Genomic DNA, 20,462 nt, shown 5'->3' with positions numbered 1-20,462 from the left:
ACTGTACTAATAGGAAAAAATACAAAATCGACTAATAATTGTGATACTATTTTTTATTATCAATTACTAAAACACTATCTGGCTGAAGTTGTCTTTCACATCACTACTGTCATTCATGCATGGTTGTCTTTACCAATTGCATTCTTTTTTTCTGCGATTTACACTTTTTATTACAATTTGCAGCGATTGAGTTAAACAATATTCTGTATGGCTATGAAAGTGATAGAAATAGCATATTTATAGTTAAAAAGTGTTAAAATCGAGCTTCTGGTGTTACGGGTGACATAATATTCATCTTGGTGAACTGCGTATCATGTAACTTTTGTGGTTTATTTTGCGGGATACAGCATCTATTTTCAACTTGAGAATCTCCCTTGCCGTAAGTTTATTTGCAATAATTCCTTACTAAATAAAACTAGTATAAATATTATTGTTAAAAAGATTAAATAGATTAAGATTGTAGTATTTGTGTGTGAGATGTTAAAAGTCGAATGTCAAGGTTTATTGTATACCTTGGTACTTAGTAGTATAGACCTATCTCTTAGTCGAATCTTCGTTAATATCGCCCGCGTTTTTTAACGACCACATCCTACATATTAACATTGCAACTCTGTTAAGAACTTATGTACCCAGTGTAGTAATAGATTAGTCACGACATTTTCCTAGTATCGTCAATATTACTATATTTCGAGTTTAGAACACGTTCTCTTACTCACTGGGTTAAGGTCCATTATATCAATATGTGATTAACGAAACATTTGTAGAATATATCACCCATTTCCAATGTTTATAAGTGTGACAGATGTGTAAATATCTTAAATTGCTTGAGAACAGCCTTCAAAAACAAATAATTCTCATGGCCACCTTCTGTTATTTTAATTAGTACAAGTTGAGGTTTTTATACTGTTACTCGCATTCTTTTGCATCTTTTGCTTTAAGTAATTAAATACAAGTACTAAACTATGTTTCCTTAACAAAAATAAAAACTAAAACATATCCACTAATATTAAGTAAAAATATAATAACAAAACCTATAACAACACAGTAATTTACCTTAAACAGAATAATATTTTATTCCCACAATCATAGGGAAAAATATGTTTATTTTGATTTAGAATAATATAAGTTTATGTATGTTCAACAATTGACTAACTGAAGGTATTATGAAATGGCCTATAGAAAATATTTATTGTTTTCTCTCAACCTGTATAATTAATAATTATTTATAATAACAAGTCAAGCCATACAGGTTAACAATACAGAAACTACTAACCTTATGTATATTTACAATTTTCATATAAATAATAAATTTATAAAATCTGTAATGATTGCCTAGTGGAGAAGGTTATTGTACCAATAAGCTCGCAGTAAATCGCTATGAGTTCAACTCCTCAGGTAGGACATAATCTGTGTGATCTAAAAATGGCTGCTTCTGTGTTTCTTGTGCTCCTAATTGTGAAAGTGAAACCACTATTTTATATTTATTAAATACTATATTTATTGTATATTGAGATAAATTTAAAATGATATCGACTCAAAAGAATGTTATATAGCCTTCAGATTCAACTCAGATTGTCTTTAATATGTAAGAACACAAAAATGTAAAAGTTTGTTTTTTTGTCTATATGCACTTGTCTGTAGTTTCTATTTCATATATAATTTTCAGATTGTTTTTAATTAGTGATCCTCACTGCAGCTATTTTAATTAGTTACAAAAAGACTCAAAATATATCTAAATTTTCCGATGAGGTAGACACTAATTGGTGGCAAAATATAAACAACTCAAGCACTTAGCAATATTAATTGTATTTAAAAAAAAAATTTCTAAAAAGCTCCTAATTATAGAAAGTTTACAACATTATGAACATGAAAAAGTTCTTCAAAAAATTCTATAGAGTTGTCCATATAACAGAAAAACATTTAAGAATTTAAAAACATTTTCCTCTGTTTTTGACAACCTCTAAATATATTATCGGTTCTATAGATTCATTATTGTTGTATATTTTTATTAATTTTATATACAATTTGGTAATCTATGGATAGAAATCTCCCACTCCTCTTGTTTAACTAAACGAACAGATTTATGTATAGTTAGCTCTTATGACAAAACTCCAACAAGGTCATCGCAGGTCCTTACGAAATGTTCACAGCCATTGAATCTAGAAACTGGTCACTTAGTAGAAGAAAGGTACATTTTGACAATATAATTGTAACCTTTTTGGTGCAGGAATGAAGTGAATAGTAATAGTTATTAAATGTATGGTTTGTGATCTCTTTATACCTGATTAGTATTTATGTTGACTGAATATTTAAGAAAGCACTTCTGTAAACAACAGAAATTTATCAATATTTAGTCTTCTTAGAAATTAATATAAAAAATATACTTTTACGTAGTCGACGTCTAGATTAAGCAATGCTTTCAGAGTTAATCAAAATTTTAATATAATTATTTGACGTATAATAAAAGAAATTTCAGATATAAATACTATCCGGATGTGAAACTCCTATATAGCTGTAAAACAAACACAAAACAAACCGCGTAGTGGCATTTCTAGTATTTTTTGTGGTACCTGCACTAGTAAACACATGTAGTAACAGTTGTCTTTTAAGCCGAAAAAAATAGACAATCGTTTTATCTGAGGAAACCACAACCATTATCCAAGCAATGTTTACATTACGGGTATAATTCGACAATGGAACAAAAACGAATTTTACGTATTCCCACCTCTGAATGCACACTAAATCATATTGCATCATATTGCCGTTCCATCTTTATTGAAATTCACATCAATCCCTAACAAATGCTAATTAGACGTAGTTTCACTGACAACAAACATTGTTCGCGATTCACACACAAGTAGATGTATGTTCGCACCATACAAACCATGGTCTTAGTTATGGTGTGAAAGTGGTAATGTAAAAGTATTTGGTACTGTAGCCTATGTGATATCGGTAAATGCAGTCAACTGCAGTCAGTAAACACCAGACCTTCTCAACTCGGCCTAGTCCACTACTAGTAATTCTTACAACAGCTCTAAAAACAATCGATACCGTTTATGTACCTGAGTTCTTCAGTAATAATAAAGGCGTGAAAGTATTAACATCTGGCTCCCAAAAAGTCATTCGGCAAATATTGCTGTGCTCAGCGTATGTATAAACAGATGTTTTATCTATTCCTTTCCTTCTAAAGTCCGACGGTCCTAAGTCCTTTCCTTCCAGAATGAGAATGAGAATGATTACTTTATTCTGCCTTAAGGTTACTGGTTATTTCCGAAGCAGAACCCCTTCTACATATAGACCTTAAAGACCACGTTATCGACCCAGAAGTATGACTTTTGAACTTGATAATCACCAGACTAGTATACTTGGTTGTACTCGGAATTACTTGACAAGGATCTCTGTTATAGTAGCCATTGCTTAGTCTAGCTAGGATATAAGCTGCCTTTATCGCACTATACACGATTGGTTATGCAAAGCATGTCTCAATAGGAAAAACGCACGTATGTGCCCTTGAGGGACATAATAGGGACACTTAATCAGTCGTGACGTGACCTAACTAAACTGATATATAGTCGTACTAGTAAATACTGTTATTCTAGACCTACTCCACATACAAATCGTTAAATTTGCAAGTGTTACTCAGAAACCTAATTCTATTTTTTCTAAGTAACGGTCAATTTAATTTTATGAACAAAAAACCCGATTTTGTACAGTGAATGTTTTTCTTTAAAGGAAATCGTCACAGAGGTATCCCAGGCACTAGAAAAAAACACCATTACCTTTTCCCTGCCCACGATAAACCATCGAGTTCGATCCCCATCTACTACCAGCAATTTGTCTGATACACGATCGCTTGTTCCGAGTCTGGGAGCCTGTAAACACGTGATTTGAATGTTTGTGAAACAGGAGATGACGAAATTAATTACTGCAAAAGTCAATCAAAATAATGTTTGGCCTTTAGTTTTATAAGCCCTCATCTATACCAATGTTAGCCAATCATAACTGGTCTTTAGTTTCTTTACATTTACACCCCTCGACAATACCAGTATTGGCCAACCATAACTCCAACATTTGTCACAGATGCTGGACCCAATATAAGAAGCAACCATGAGTGGCTGGCTTCGTTCGACGAGCCTGTCGTTCGCGCGTCAGCTGTCGCGCTCCCTCGACCCTCGGCATGACTACGAACCCCAGGCATGCTACAGTTCCTTTTGTAAGCACTGGCAACAGGCTCACGATATAATACTCAAGTCACAGGTAAGAGACGTTCAATTGTAAGCTAAATAAATATTTGAATGCTGTATTTCAGATAAAGAACTGGTTTCTTTAGACAAAAGGTGACGTCATGCGCCCGTGCGGTTTTATTTTAATGTTGTCTCCAGTTTCACACATACATAAATCTTCATATGTCGTGGTGATTTATGTTCTATGTTATGTTAACTTCGTGTTCAATCCTTAAATGCCAAAATAATATAGTTCTGGGGGCTATATGCCTTTGATGGTAGTAGTCCTCATTTGACGTAATGCAATAAACATGACATCTTAGGCATGATAACAACTTGAAGAATCGACGTGCATTACTTTCAACCACCTCCTCCATTTCACAATGCCGAAGACAGCTTGACAGCTAGTCAAATCACGCCGAAGGAGCAGTGGCCTGGCAGCGACTTTTTATTACAAATAATTTTGAATCTAATTAAAGTGAGTTAAAAGTTCACAGTCATTTGATTTGAAGACGAATGAGAGGCAGCGAATTTGCTCTTTCCTATGGCCATCAGCTCATTCATTGGGAATTGACCCGTAGGGCGATATTTTGCTATGCTCTTTCTGTGTTTCATTCTTCATATAGAAAATAAACCTCATACCAGCACATTATAAACAATTCTTCACCAAATTGTTCGCCTTTCAGCCGAACCATCTTCACGATGACGTGCTGGGCGTGGTGAACCACCTAGAGCAGTTAGCCACGCTCCTAGTCCTGGAGGCGAGGGCTCGAGAGATAAACACAACGAACAGTCCCGCCGCCTGCCTCGAGTACCTGCTTAGCGAGAACCTACTCGATAAACTCTACGAGTGGGCTATATGTACTGGGAAGTAAGTAGAAAGATAAATTTAAAAAATATAATTGAATTTTGCATCGTTGGAAGACTGATTTGGTTGAGAACAAGATTTGTACCAAGATGTTTTACATCAATAATTCAAAAGTATTCTTATAGTACCTCAGTCTTTTGACATGAAAATTTGTATTTTCTTTTCACACCTTTCAGTTACCCGAAGAGTATGATAGTTAAACAAATATTTGCTTTATCAATGAAGTAGCTGTTTAACAGACAGCGAAAGTTTTTGTTATCTCTTCTCTCTAAATCGGCTGGACCTATTCCGATTAGATTTGATGTGTAGGTAACTAACTCCTTAGATTAACACAGGCTACTTTAACCGATTTCAAAGAGACAATTTTCAAATTCAACGTCTAAATAAGCGCTCGAAAGATCGCGAATAATTCTCTCTAGAAATGACTTTTGTTCGTTCAATAACAAGAACAAAATTAAAATATCTCATTTGCATAAATACTCGGAGGAATGCCAATCGTTTTTGTTTATCGCTTGATAATGAATGTGTTGTGCGGAACAAAGCTGATTGTACGAATTTGTATGTCAATTTATACAAAGCGATTACATACACTTACATGTAAAACGATGATAAGGTTTTTATACCGTTTCGTAGGTAATATTAAGGGCATTGCCTAGACTATAATGCAAAATATGAGTCAACTACGCGTGTATGTTAACTGACATGAATATATGTATCATTTGTAATTATGATCGTTTTGCCGTCTATCTCCTCCGTCTCCTCTTTTTCAGATATTTTATTAGAATCATAATATTATTACCACCCTTGTGTATTCATGCACTTACTTCTTGTTATCTCTGCATCACAGATGTAGAAGAGTTTCATACTACTTGCTTTCGCCCCGAGGAAGTGGGTGTCCATGAGGATCCTCCCTCTCCCCCCAATTTCAAAAGGTGTTTTACAAACATTCAAATCACTCACACTAAGGCACACCAGACACAGAACAAGCCTTTGTATATTACATAGTAGATTTGTTGTAGTGGCCCCAAAGACTAGTACAATACTATTAGTTACTTTCATTTTGAAAACGCAGCCAACGCAACCATCGCAACAAAAACAGTATTATTAATATAATTTCTCAAAAAAATCTCAAATTAATAATTTCTCAAATTAATCTTATTAGCCTTTTTCTAAAGTAATTCTAGAATGCATCTTGAACAAATTAAAAAGTAAATTATAATTAAATACGAAACACTGCTAGCAGGTCATGCTGTTTAATCTAATTATTACTATTTCCTCTATGACTCATGAATTTATTTAAAACAACGGCAATAACTGTTCAGTTTACAAGTAATTGTAATGTAAACGTGTAAACCGTTTTCGAAACGGCTGTATTTGGCGTTTTATATTCAAATACAAAGTTAATCATGACTGCTCAGGACTTTAATTCGATGCGGGAGAACCGAAGCACGGGCTTAGCTAACGAGGTCTGTAATGCAACCGTATTGATAGAACCAAATTTACATTGCGAGCCTCTAGGCACAGACTAACAAACTCAACACTCCTTTTTCACCTTATACATCTGTAGTTTCTGTAGCTATCTTAAATATTAAATTTGATTTTTAAGTTTGGTATGTGCCTACAAGGGTATCCTCTGCGCTAATCAGGAAATACACATTGTGCTTTGCTCAACAGAAACAATAATTAAAAGTAAAACTGTTAACTATAGTATTGCATGTTTTTTTCTCATAAAGTTAGATATTTATTAGTTCGGACCTATACACCAAACTACACAAGTTAAACAGTTCTAGAATAAAATGTAATATTCATGTGTATTGCTAGTTTTATCAGCCAATCATTGATCGTGAACTTGTAGCGTGTAAATTCATTGTTATATTTCGTTCTAGCATTGATTATGTGTCTACGATTCGTCATAGGCCGTTTGAAATTAAAATAAGTTTAACATTTGACGTAACTCCGTATTTACTAGCTGTGAGACGCTGTTTCGCTCGCGTAACTTATAATTATCGCATTATAAACTCCAATTTGTGTAATCGATATATCGTTACGTAATTTATGAAATTAAATGTTCATCCTAAAAACATTAATTCTAACAATATAACTGTTAGTGTATATCTTAAATTAACAAAAAAAAACGACTTCAAAATTTAAACTATAATGCATACAACATATTTACTTCGCACAAAAGTATTTTTAATTAGTTTAATAGAAATGATTAAATAGTTATTTTATAATTTTAAAATCCAACTGACATTTCTAGAATCGTTGATGACATTAAAAAATCCTCGAATGTGTGTAAATGACAAGTCAAAGTCACGTGACTTAACGGAACGAAATGCAATTTGCATGCATTTGACCGTATTTGGTTACGTCACTTAAACTTGTGGGTAGTATGTTTATTATTTTAGCAAATAAGAACTTGAAATGTAAACCTTAATATGCTACTGTTTGTTGTCCCAATAAAATAAAATAAAAATTAAATTAAATAAAACTTAGAACTCAAAAACCCACTTGAAAATTAATAAGAGTAGAATATGAACTGTCAAAGCAACTATCTAAAAGTCATCTATCTAATCTTTTTATCGCTCTTGTCATAACCAACGGCTACCAAATAAATAAAATATAATTAAAAACGCGCCTCTCCAATTGATGACGCACGGTGTGATATTAATTTACGTTAGCTCTATTGTTGCTTCTTATCGTTTAATCAGTCAAGTTGTAGATAAAGAATTATTTACTTTTATATGAACTGAAAAAGTACCGTTTTAAGGCTGAATTGTACTTTATTTGGTATTATTCGAAAAATATACCTGCAAGTACCTATCCCATGTGTTATTGACTGCAAGGATAGTCATCACGCTAAAGCCATTGATATGTTAAGGTTGGGATCCTGGCGTTCGACCAGCTTTTGCGTGTTCGACGAGTATATCGGAAGAGTCCTCAGCCTAGAACAAGCATTCAAGTTATTTACGAACGCTTGTGCATGTGACTTGAATGTTTGCCGGAGCTCTTGACAAAAAAGAACATTCTATCTATGTGCTGAATTTTATCTAAGTCCGTTTCGTCTTGAAATGAATGAGTAACAAACATTCCAACTCACAAACTTTCGCGTTTATAATGTTACTAGATATTGCAGTGGCTTACACGAGGTTCCCGAAACCACGGGGTCATAAAATCGGGGTAAAGATGTGTGTAGGTACCAATCTATACAAATCCGTTCAGTAGTTTCTGCGTGAAAGAGTAGCAACCATTTTACTATACTGACAAATATATTAGACCGAAAGATAATGACCATTCACGTCAAAATATTTTCATTGAAAGTTTTTCGCTTTCAGCAGTAAGGGTACATTACAGTAATCGCATTAAATACTAGTTAAACTCTTCGTACTGACTTCATCCATTGATGGATGGATCTCAACAAACTTTCTTCCCGGCACTCGTCGTTAAAATTTATGCTACAGCAATTTAAGTAGAAACAGACGTCTTTTAACTCTCGCCTGTAACTACACGCGAGAGCTACCTATTTAAGAGATGTAATTACTTTTGCATTATTTATCTAAACTACTAAATAAACTGCTAATTCAATTTTACATAGGTAAAAGGAAAACTAAGCTTTATGGCAACTGAATACGTCTGAAATTCAAATGTTGTTTATAAAAAACTAAAACATTATACAGAGTTATTTAAAAATTATACGCCTTTGTATATTTATGATAAATCAACGAACTCTTTATTTTTTTTTTGTAAGTTATTTTAGCTTTTTAATACTTTGACGGTACCGTTATCAGGCATTACTATTCTGCATCAAATTTATCAGCTAAAATAGGTATTATTCACTGAATATTATTTTCAGTATCGACCTTTTTATAAACATGATTTAAAACTGGCAGAGATGCAGAGATATAAGTCGTTCAGTAGATTTGTTTTAGATGAAAACTAGATGTTGCATGCGGCTTCGCCTGCTTGGATGATGGTATTATGCCCCGGCTTTGCCTGTGTAGATATCGTATTATTGGGTATTTAACTAACAAAGGTTTTTTCTACCCCTGCCCTTTCTTAACCAATTTGAGGTCGGTTTTTCTTTCACTCTTCCCCGCCACTCGTCAACTTAGCCTTCACCATTTTTCAGTAACTTAACTTTTATTTACTGTATACAAGCATAAAATAATAACCTTCAACTTGTTTCAGATACGAAAATGCCGTGCGTTTGGAACAGCTCAAACTATTCGGTATACTCATCAGCCATTATAGCACGCAGGTAAAATATTTTACATAAAGTACCTGTATAAATATCTGATGAATTCTTTGAAATTCTTGTATTTGAAATCAGTGACATTTTGTTTCGATAAGTCACTTGACTTTGACCCTTCATCTCCATATATTCATGCGTTTTTTATTGGCGTTAGCGATTGTTGGAATGACACTTATTTAGAAGAGAAGTCTTATTGTCTCCACTGCCGATAGTCGACCGAAACAGTGATGAATATTTGATTGTTTACGCGGAAGCGGTGCGGAAGTTTGATTTGTTTAATTTGAAATAGATGGCGCTGATGATCCTCTCGGTGACCTATATTTGTCTTCTTAGAAGAACTTATACACCTATCCTTACTTTCTTATGTACCTACATACGTACTTTCATGTATCACGTACATATGTATTCGTAGTTATACCTAAATCCGATTCCTGCTAAGAGCTAGATGTGAAGGAAAATTAGATTAAAAAGGATCTTTCGGAAATCATCAAGCCTATTACTTAATTATTACCCGCAAAATCGTTGTTTGAATTTTATCTCTGTTTACACAGGTGATAGCAGCAGAACCATTCCTAAGACCGCTGTTGAAGTTACTGAGCGGCTTCAGGAATGAATTACCTCCACCTAATCTTGAGAGTGAGTTATCCAACAAATCTATACTATAACTGTATGTATATCTCACGTGATCTATATATCTATCTTACCAGCTGTTGAGATAAAGGCACTCCCACGGTGATATATATTTATATGTGACTTCTATCAGTCTGCGTTGAGTTAAAGAGTGTTGAATTGAGTCACATAGTGTATCTCGACTTCATTCAAAGGTAAAAATTATTGGGCGTTACCATGGTTACGAATGGAATGTTTGAAATGATTGCGCAATACAGTACCCACTGACGTCAGAGTTTTCTTCGATCGAGTTAAACTTAAAGAGCGCTTAATTTGTTTTTCGAGAGCATTCCGCCGTCTCTTTGACTGATGTGTGTATCTATAACCAAGCATACAGATTGTACAAATTTGAGAAAATTCGCAAACTATCGACCAAAATTCGTCTGCGAGGAAACTCCCCAAATTCTGAATCAACGCCTAACTTATTGTATTAGTTATCATTCCACTTCACATAGAAAATATATATTGATAGATCCGTTTGAACAAATTTTGTTATATAGATAACAAAAATGAGTCAAACAATATACAAATGTTTTAGAAACACTATCTATTATTATCGCTAATGGCTATCGTATCACAGTTTATGGTTTAATCCAAATTATAAAGTAACTTGTTAATGCTAATGATGAATAAACCTCTTTGGACTGATTCAGAACGACAATTTAAGCAGAAAATGATGACTACTATGTTTTTATTAACTTTTTCACCGGCCTCTGGAAACTTGAATATATTTGATTTGAATTACCTTTTCTTAGAATTCAAGTTTCACCAATATCAGTTTAGTGGTTTAGGTTACAAACAGATCATGTTTTTTTTCTATTTATAAATAATATAATATAAGATTTTTTGTTTATATTCCAGGTCAATTAGTAACAGTATTGAATCAGCTATGCGTCGCCTTGATGCAGAACATAAACTTTTTAGATCTATTCTTTTTGACTACGCACACGCAAAAGGGTTCGCAGGCTGAGTGAGTATTGCTTAACTTTTCAATTATTTATTTCATTTTGCGTATAAATCGATTAATATAATCGAATCGTAAGTATCGATTTATACACATCGCTGTCATGACATCGATTTCTAATGAGGACAAAAACGTAATAAGATCAAACAAAGTTATATTTTAATCTCTTTTCTGTGAACGCAAACTACCAATTTTTATCAAAGGCCGAACATTTCCTTATGTCCTTCCAAATAATCTTGCTTTTATAGGCAATGACAATCAACTCCATCAGCCTTAAATTTCCATTTGCCAGTGCTGGGTATAGGCCTCCCTGATATTCAAGGACTGGGCCTTGTCAAAACACCTCTAACCTCATAATAACACTACTATAAACTAATACTTCTTATCACCAGGTTCATAATAGTTCGCCTCTTGCTATCGTCTGTCCACCGTGAGGGCAGCACTGGCGCGGCGGCTCGCGATGCGTTACTACTCTGCGCTAAGATGTCCGCGCGATGCCCACAACTGGCCGAATTCATGCTGGCTGGGAACACTTGTCCTGTACTTGCTACAGGTAAGCAGGAAATAGTAAAATTATTTTGAATAAAGTATGTAATGGTGTTTAGGTAATACTTCAACCTGTGACTCCTGGCGCTTAGCACCAATGCCTTACCAACTTAGTCACTGAGGTTTCTGACCTAGAGATCAAATTGTTTCGCTTCGATTTCACTACAGGGGCTTACCGCCACGTCTAAAAGCAATAATGGTTGTAGACGAGAGATGCCGCTCTACGCCGTGTATTGCGCTGTCACGCTTCCACAACCATAATAATATACATAACTTTATCACGTGGTGGTAGATTTAAAGATTACACTCGTAGCACAATTGTATTACTTTCTAATTGAACAGTCCCAATATAAAGCTTATTATCTGTTACAGGTCTGAGCGGTCTATACTCCCTCCTACCACGCACGCTAAGCGATAAAACATACCGACTGACGCCTGATGATGTCAACCACGTACATAAACTCACGTTATTCATTGATTCGCTGGAGTTCTGCAATGCTGTGGCACAGGTATACTATATTAGTTTGAAAACATGCTAAAATGGTGCTGAAATGCTATATGATAAGAATTGAGGAATAATATGTCTCGGCAAACTTAAGCTCATTAGCGCCGATGCCACCGGGATTGTCCGAAAAAGTTACCGTTACACAAAGAGCAAAGGAAGGAACTTGGGCGGGCTTTATTCCGTACAAAATCAACACTTCCTTTCGTTCAACCAAAGTGGAATAGTCATTTGATGAATTCCCATCCGTAAAAAAGGAATAAAGTTTAAGCTTTTGTTATACAACACATGATTGATTGATAGATTAGATGAAAGAAAAGGAAGGATCCTTTTCTTTTCCATGGTTATCTGACTAGATCAGACTAGACCAGACCTCATGGTTGGCATTGCGTAAAAAATTTACAGCATAGCGCTACAATGGTGACATTAATAATTTTACCATCGTAGCGCCACGCTGTATAATGTACAATGTAAAGTAATCATTTCTATTTTGCAGAATATCTAATTTAATACTTACCCTTGTTACCACCAGGTGGCGCACCCATCTATCAAGAAGCACCTGCTAGACTTATCGTACCAAGGTTTCCTAGTACCTGTGATGGGGCCGGCGCTCTTACAGGTAAACATTGGGTTAATACGAGTGAAGTGTGACGCTGGGGTGTGATACATTATTATATGACCATACGTATATTACGTCACTGCGTATTAATTGGTATTTTGGAAACCGGTAGTAATTGATAGCGAATTCAATTTAAAATTCGGCGGTTTTATTAACTCAAAGGTATTTTTTTTATTTCTAGTTTAACATTTGTTAACATTTGCAAAATACGAAATACAGATAACGTAACGTAATATATGTATGGTTCTATAAATGCTGATATTTTGATTAATTAAAAAATATCGATACGATTCGAGAATCGATTTGTATTACGACATAATATCATGAAAATCAAAGCTTCAAATTTGCTTTTCATTAAATGGCTGGGTTTGACATTTTAATATTATATTTTACTATTATAATATTTTATGATAATATATTTAAATTAAATAGCGGCGGTAAAGATAATGGATAAGCAAATAATAATTAAATTACTAAATGTGATAAAATTTCGTTTCTTTACTTTAATAGATTGGTTCTTGAAATCTAAGATAATATTTCAATGCACAAATAACAAAAACAGTTACTTCTTTACAATGTACAGTCAAACACATAAATCTGATAAACATAATACATTAAAAATGTAATTATACGCAAGAAATGTTACGTTTACTTTGAGACGGAAATTAATTGCATTATGTATTTGACTGTACCTTAGAAAACTTTCTGAATACTTAACATTATAATGGCTAAATATTTAGTATTTGTTTCAGTAAAGACAGGTGAGATATTAAAGTTAGAATTTTTGTTTTAATTATATTTTCTACTTTCGATCTTGATTCGTTTTTTATTTCTTTCGTTGTTCGAGTTATTATTATTATTCTACTTGTTCAGTTAATAATTTTGCTATCTGACTTATTGCTGAACTAAAACTGAGTTTTCTGCTGAGAAAAATCTTTAGATTTTTTTATGTTATTTATGTATATTTTTATTTATTTATTTGATTTGATTATATATTTATTTGTTTTCGGTATTGTGTGTTTTTACATGTTTGTTTTGTCAATTGATTTCTGAATGAAATGAATTCATTATACTTCAAATTATTGACAGACTGTGTATCAGCATCGAATATATCTATTCAGGAGATTGTTTTTTTCTTCATATTAAATGTATATGGTGTAAGCCAATTTATCAGAGGTTATCTATTTAAATATGAAAAAGAACATTACACTTCCTAACAATGAGGCATGTATAGGCATACATGCCTCATTGTTAGGAAGTGTAATTTGTTTGTGATATGTTCGGTGCTGATTGTACAACGCTGAGTAAAATATTTACTTGTTCCAAAATGTAAAATGACTATAGCCCATATTGCATTAGAACTACTTTAAAATACTTAGGCAGATGATCTTAAAGCAAATACAAGTGTGCTAATGCAACTGTGTCTATAAGTCATAATACATTTTCATAAATGATTATTTGATTTAAGTACATTCCAAGATTTTCATACATTTTTTGATATTTGAAATCCATCTTAGTCCCTGTTTATCCGGCGTAGGCTTTCGATGAAAGTATACTAAGGAAGACTACATACGTTAGTCTGAAGAGGCTTTCAAAATCCTCATTCAAAGTAGAACCTTTTTTTACTTTTATTTTTATCATGGAATGTACTTTACATAAGATGGTGTAACATCACGTCAGTGGGCTTGAATTGCACGCGGGACGCACCGGTATGGGCCATGCCGATCAGCGGTTTAGTGACAGTAACTATCCATTAATCGATTCATCGCTCCCAACTCGATACCATAATCGATATCACTCGATACTAGTCGATATGTTTAACGGTGGTGGATGACGTGTCTGGGTTTTTTTGTGTTGCTTTTGATAAATATTCAATTGTTTTTTTTTGTGTGGGGTAAAGAAGCGTTGATCGTTTAGCAATGAATCGATTAAAATCCATTATTGGTGATTGTAGTTTAACCCAAAATCCTTCATTTATGATTTGTGAAATAATCAAATTAATCTTCCAGCACTTTTGATTAACTAAATATTTCTTGGATGCACAGAATTAATAAAGAAATTTATGTAACCTCTTTTTCACATTATTTAACTACTCGTAAATAAACTCTTTTGAAAAAATACCACCTGCACCCAACAATTTTTGAATAATTCCTCTTATTTAAATTTGCTAAAACCCTTGTTGATCTTTATGTACTCAATAGTTTAGATATCAATGGAGTCAATCCCAAAAGCTTAAGAAAAGGCTTTTGAGAAATACTGAAGAAAAAACCCTAAACAATTTTGTGATCTGAATTAAAGAATTTGGTTTTGCTTATCCCTACTTACCAAGCTAGCTATTAACTAGCTTTCATAAATAATAACCGATCAACCATTAAAAAAACATTTTGGTTCAAAAAGAAAACCTTCTACACAACAATCAACCGTTAACCCAACCTTATAACCGATCCTCGTATCCCAAAACAAAACCAAACCTAACCCCATTTAGTTCCTACCCCTATCCTTTAAAACTGTCACTCAACCGTTATAGCAATTACGTACTAAGCCCACTAACGTGCACACGTAGACGAAAGCGGCGCCGTTGCAGAGTGGCGCGGGCGAGCAGGCCGCCGCCATGGCCTACCTCGAGCTGTTGCTACGCTGTGTTACGAGGCGAGGCTTGCTACGGGCCGTGCTACACTTCCTCTTCGTCTACGAGTATGACGGAGTCAGGGTTGTGGACGTGCTGCTGAGGAGGCTCGAGGGGAATTCACAGGTGGGGAACTGATTAGGATGATAAGATTAAAATGAATGTGTTACGATAGTTGTTGCTACGATTTGTGACTTGAAGAGGGTTGCTACGGAATGTGCTACAGCTCTTTGTCTACGAGTATGAAGGAGTCAGGGTTGTATAAGGAGGATCTAGGCAGAATCGTATAATCGTATATAAATAAACTTGAATTTTGACAGTGCTTCACTTTCTCCTTGTGTACAAGTGTGATGATGGAGTCATATTTTATGGCAGTGTAAGTAGGTTTGCTAAACACTATTTTTAATACCGAAGTAATTAATGAATTTTGAGTCCATGCTTTCGAAGAGTAGCTTAGTACCTTCGCAGAACCCAAGCATTACAAAGCCGAAACTTGAGTTAGATACATTGTAACACAATTTGGCAAGTTTCATGTATGACTGTTGACACTGCCATATCACACTAATGAAATTACTACTTTATACAAGAAATTTTACTCCCTTTCCAGCTATCCCTGGTATCCCTGGCCCTCATGGAGACGCTTATCGACCTGAACTGCGAGGACGTGATGGTGGACCTGGTCTTCAAGCACGTCCTGAACGGCCACCACCTGATGGTCGCCTACAGGCATAAGATAGCGGACCCTGAACCCTACAGGGACGCTGCTATCGCCTTTTTGGGACTCTCGCCCAGATGCTGCTTGAGACCTATGGAGAAGGTGAGTTTGGTCTTCTGAGAATAGAATATATCTTCGTTTAGTTTCAGCACGCAAACGTTCAATATTTATATCGTATATCGTTCAATTGACAAGCAAATTAAAAATCGTATATTTTTGGATGTCGAAATGAATGTGTATATTTCTAGCTCTAATTCATATTTTTTAATATGCGTAATCTCGCTTTCTTGACATGTTACCGTTATAAGAGACATGGGAGTCCGTTTTTAGTACTGGGCCAGTTAGTTACACCTCTGAAATATCATTACGATTGCAAAAGCTGTAGTAGCTTCTTAAATAATTTGGTAGTTGCGAAATGATTCGACGCTTATCTTCAAAATGTTTCAGAAATCTGAAGATTCATGAATAATATTGATCCAATAACTTGTTAACAGACGCGACAGTGGGTAGACGAGCTGGCGCAAAGCGGGAGACGTGTACTGGACTTGAAGAGTGATAATGAACGCCGCTTCAACGGAGTGCACGACGACATTGCTATGAGCCACCTCGTGCATGAGCTTAAAGTCAATTATGGTGTAAGTTTTAATACAGCTACTGTTTTTTAAATCTAATAATATTGGAATAATGGAATGTGGAACGATTCAGGCATTTCCCCGGAGTGTATAATATATGAATAACTGGTTTCGAGATGGTGGAAAATATTGCCTTGTTCACAGTTAATGTTCAGCTGCTAATATTTTTATGGTAAAACTGTGGTTATTTTAAGGTTGACCATTTTCGATTATACCAAAGTTGTACGTGTCGCAGTAGTTAGCCAGAACAGCAAGTGCAAGAGATTTATAATTACTCCTTAAATACAAAATTTCACCTTAAGAGTATTATATTTTCATACATAATGTTTTCTCATCAGAACCCCAACGACACGCTATTCGGCAACTACCACGCCTACATATGCGACTCAAGATTCGAAATCGTATCCCGCGTAATAGCGTGCAGCAACTGGACATCAAGATACGATAGCATAACAAACCCGAAACGCGAGACCAACAACAACACTAAAGAAACGAAAGAGATAGATGCACAAACACTAATAAAAGAGCAGGACAGCTTGATATCATGCACCAGCGGCTACGAGACGAAAACAAGTGACAGTTCAGAGAAAGAACAACACAGTCTGACGTCACTGAATGAGCAGGAACTAAAGAATGAACAACATGACGTGAATGAACAACAGAATGAAGGAAAGGAACATGATAGTCTGACGTCTACGGGGGAGAGTAGTGGATACGAGAGTTTTAAGTATAAGGAGGTGGATGGCGATGAAGGTTTCGCTGAAGAGTTGTTTAGAAGGAGCTTCGCGAAGAGGGAGGCGAGGGAGTATGACGGGGAAGTGCCTTTGATTAGGAGCTGGAGGGCCAGCGCTGAGTCTATGATTGGTGAGTATTTTGATGTCCGAATATATAGTTGTCATCTATCTGTCCTGATTTTGTACTTGAATGGTGAAACGGTCCGTATGAAGGTAACATGCTCACGCTGAAAAAAAAGTTGATTAGTTTAGTGTGGAGGTAACTGACTCCTTAGAAGCCTAGTTAAGCAATCTTCATTATTAAGGGGTTCTACACCCAAAGGTAAAAACAAACTCTGTTACTACATTGTCTGTCCAACTGTACGTCCATCTCCCACCAGGCAGTATCTCAAGAACAGTGAACAGCTGCAAATTTCGCACAATCGAGGTTAAGCAATAATTTCAATTACCTTCCATCCCCAGGCCCACTACTAAGCAGTCTCTTAAAGAAGACCGCGATGCTATTAGAATCAGAAGTGATAGTCAACTGCAGAGTAACGAGCGTGATATCCAAGCTGGCGTCACTACCGACACCGCTGCTGACGTCACTACTGCTGTGTCCGAGCTTCATACTGCAGCCGAATGTGCCTTCTCTGTACCAAGTAAGTTGCGATCTCCTTAGAAATGAGTGAAAGGGAACGAAGATAGTAGTTATGGTGTTTGATTGTCACATTACATGAGGGCTTATCGTGTCAACTGTAATAGAATTGTTGCAGTTGTGGGATCGAAATGCCACTCTACTGTATCTATCTATCAGTAAACGTCACAGAGAGAATAAACTTTTCTTTAACTGACTGCACGGATATCCGTGTGGTAGAGTTTCCATCCCAAACTCACAGTGTGCTACGTGTCGCGACTTTGATCCCCACGAATCCTGAGTCAGGGTGTCCTTGGGCATGTGACTTTAATATTTGTGTCCCCCGCTACCCAAGGATTAAATTCCTTAGTGTGAAAATCGGATTTTGAGATTGCAGGACACTACTAATACTTTTCATTTCATATTCAATTTATTTTTTTCTTGTCCCAGGTTTTAAGTAAACTAAAAGAAGAAGTGGACGAGTTAACAGAAGGTATCGAGAACACCGGCGAGCTCGTGGACAAAGCGAGAGTCTTCCTCATACAGCGCGAGATGGCGCTGGTGAAGACGCGAGGCCCGACAAATGACGAAAGTGAGACATTCATTGTTATAGCTTATTTATACTGTTTGAATAAGAATGTGTTTCCGTTTGTGGATATCAGGGTTCTGAGTCTTGTGTTTCTGACATGTTTACTACTGATTACGAGAGTTGTTGGGGACGCAAAGACGCAAGATTTCCTCACTCGATTTCCGCAAATAAATTTTAAAACCAGAGAGTAGACCGATATGGTCTGCTCGCTTATTAATACTAGAAAGTCATTTTGACTATTGATGTCTAGTATGGAGATTGTACAATTTGAGAATCTATAAGTAATTTAATCCTGATCTGTTATACTTCACACAAAAACCTAATAGTAAAATTTAGCGCCTCATATATTTTTTCAATATATTTTTTAATCTTCAACATACTTGTTCAGGTCAAGGCCAAGAAGTAGCTCTCAAGGACGACTCTCCGTTCCGACGCGTCGAATTCAAACGACGAAGTCTATCCAACAGCTTGTCCAGTATGTTTGGCAGAAGGTTATCCTGTAAGTATTACTATATATTATCTCCGTAAATCTGTACTGTTATTTAGAAGAATTTCTAATTAATCGAAGAATTTCTAATTAAAGAGACAAAATGAAACTAAATTGCAAACTGATAATAAGACATCTTGTTTAGTGTTGTAATAAACTGTTCTTGTCAACAGCATCATCACCATCCCAACAAATCGCTCACAGTCCACAAACCAATACCTACGCGAGTCCGCACAAACGACCCAACTTCACACAAGAGTCATACTGGAACCAATCCATCACACTACGTTCAATACTCAACGCGGTAATACTAGACGAATGGCTTAAAGAACTAGCGGCTCTCTGCGAAGAACACGCGCTAAGGCTAGCAGCAGGAAACTACGAAGACGACGGCTACATACAGTCGGTGGCCTTATGACTGAGAGCCAAAGCCGCTGAAGGCACATACATAAAAAAAAGTTACGTCAGCGGAAACTCAGCTGACACATTCGTTTAAATTTCACGTCAAATCGTGGAACGCCATAATCAAATTACTGGTTGTTAACAGTTTAGTCGATTGTTTCAAGAATCGATTAAAAATCGACTATGTACCTATTTGTGTTATAACATTTGTCGTTTAACGCACATTGCGTTTCGAGAAGTGTTTATAAAATGAGTGATGACCTACCGTGGGTGTCGAGTTGCCTTTTAGGTATAGCGAAATTATACAACGTAATGTAAATAATTTAGTTATAAGAGAAATGGAACTTTCATGTGAGTCAGCGACGTAAGAAAGTTAACGATTTTGATAAGATAATTGGTTACGAATAAAAAATAAAATGAACAGTATTCATTGTCAATATTAGAAATAAATTCGTAGATATAAACTTACAACTTTTGAGACTTTTTCTCTTTACAGATTAACTGCAATTGCTTCTAACAAAAAACTTTGTAACTAATATTGCTGTTTTAAATCATATCTTTTAGTATAAGAATAATAGGCGAAAAACAAATCGTTAACTTTCTTACATCACAAGTTTTCGAACAAACTTTAAAAAGAAAAATGAGTTTTTAATAAATGTACTATAATCTCCGCAAAAGGCTAACAAACAGGAACATTTTCGCATTCAAGAAAAAAGACCTCCTTATCTCAGTTATAAAGATCTGCTCCCCTAAACATATGCCTCCCCCAGTGACCAACATACAAATTAAGTCATACTGTATGTACACATACTAATGTCAAAAACAGCATTTAATAGAAATGTATTGTCAATTTACATCCTTAAAATCCGATGATTTGAAGAAGGTGGCTGGCAGCGGATGGATACGGGCTGCCCAAGACCGGGATGGATGGCGCTCTTTGGGGGAGGCCTACGTTCAGCAGTGGACGGCGATAGGCTGAGATGATGATGATGATGATGATCCTTAAAATGTCGGCCAA

At 35.4% G+C, this 20,462-nt stretch overlaps 1 protein-coding gene across 2 annotated transcripts; it reads left to right on the top strand.

Moving 5' to 3' along the window:
* Positions 1-99: 99 nt before the first annotated feature.
* Positions 100-20,239, top strand: LOC113499151 (UPF0518 protein GJ17503). 2 transcript variants are annotated; one of them, XM_026879499.1, is made up of 17 exons: positions 100-379; positions 4,081-4,257; positions 4,910-5,094; positions 9,280-9,349; positions 9,895-9,979; positions 10,874-10,982; positions 11,369-11,529; positions 11,895-12,031; positions 12,557-12,643; positions 15,228-15,395; positions 15,877-16,086; positions 16,479-16,619; positions 16,955-17,480; positions 17,813-17,991; positions 18,417-18,558; positions 18,944-19,054; positions 19,216-20,239. In XM_026879499.1, the coding sequence occupies exons 2-17, from the start codon at positions 4,108-4,110 to the stop codon at positions 19,458-19,460; spliced, it is 2,706 nt and encodes a 901-aa protein (XP_026735300.1). In that variant the 5' UTR covers positions 100-379; positions 4,081-4,107; the 3' UTR covers positions 19,461-20,239. The 2 variants fall into 2 exon arrangements, with proteins under 2 accessions (XP_026735300.1, XP_026735299.1); XM_026879498.1 differs by having other exon boundaries at positions 15,207-15,395.
* The last annotated feature ends 223 nt before the right edge of the window (positions 20,240-20,462 follow it).

This window comes from Trichoplusia ni, chromosome 12 (genome assembly GCF_003590095.1).
Source record: "Trichoplusia ni isolate ovarian cell line Hi5 chromosome 12, tn1, whole genome shotgun sequence".
NCBI lineage: Eukaryota > Metazoa > Arthropoda > Insecta > Lepidoptera > Noctuidae > Trichoplusia > Trichoplusia ni.
Note: the sequence above shows the minus strand (reverse complement) of the source record. Positions and strands in the feature narration are given on the sequence as shown.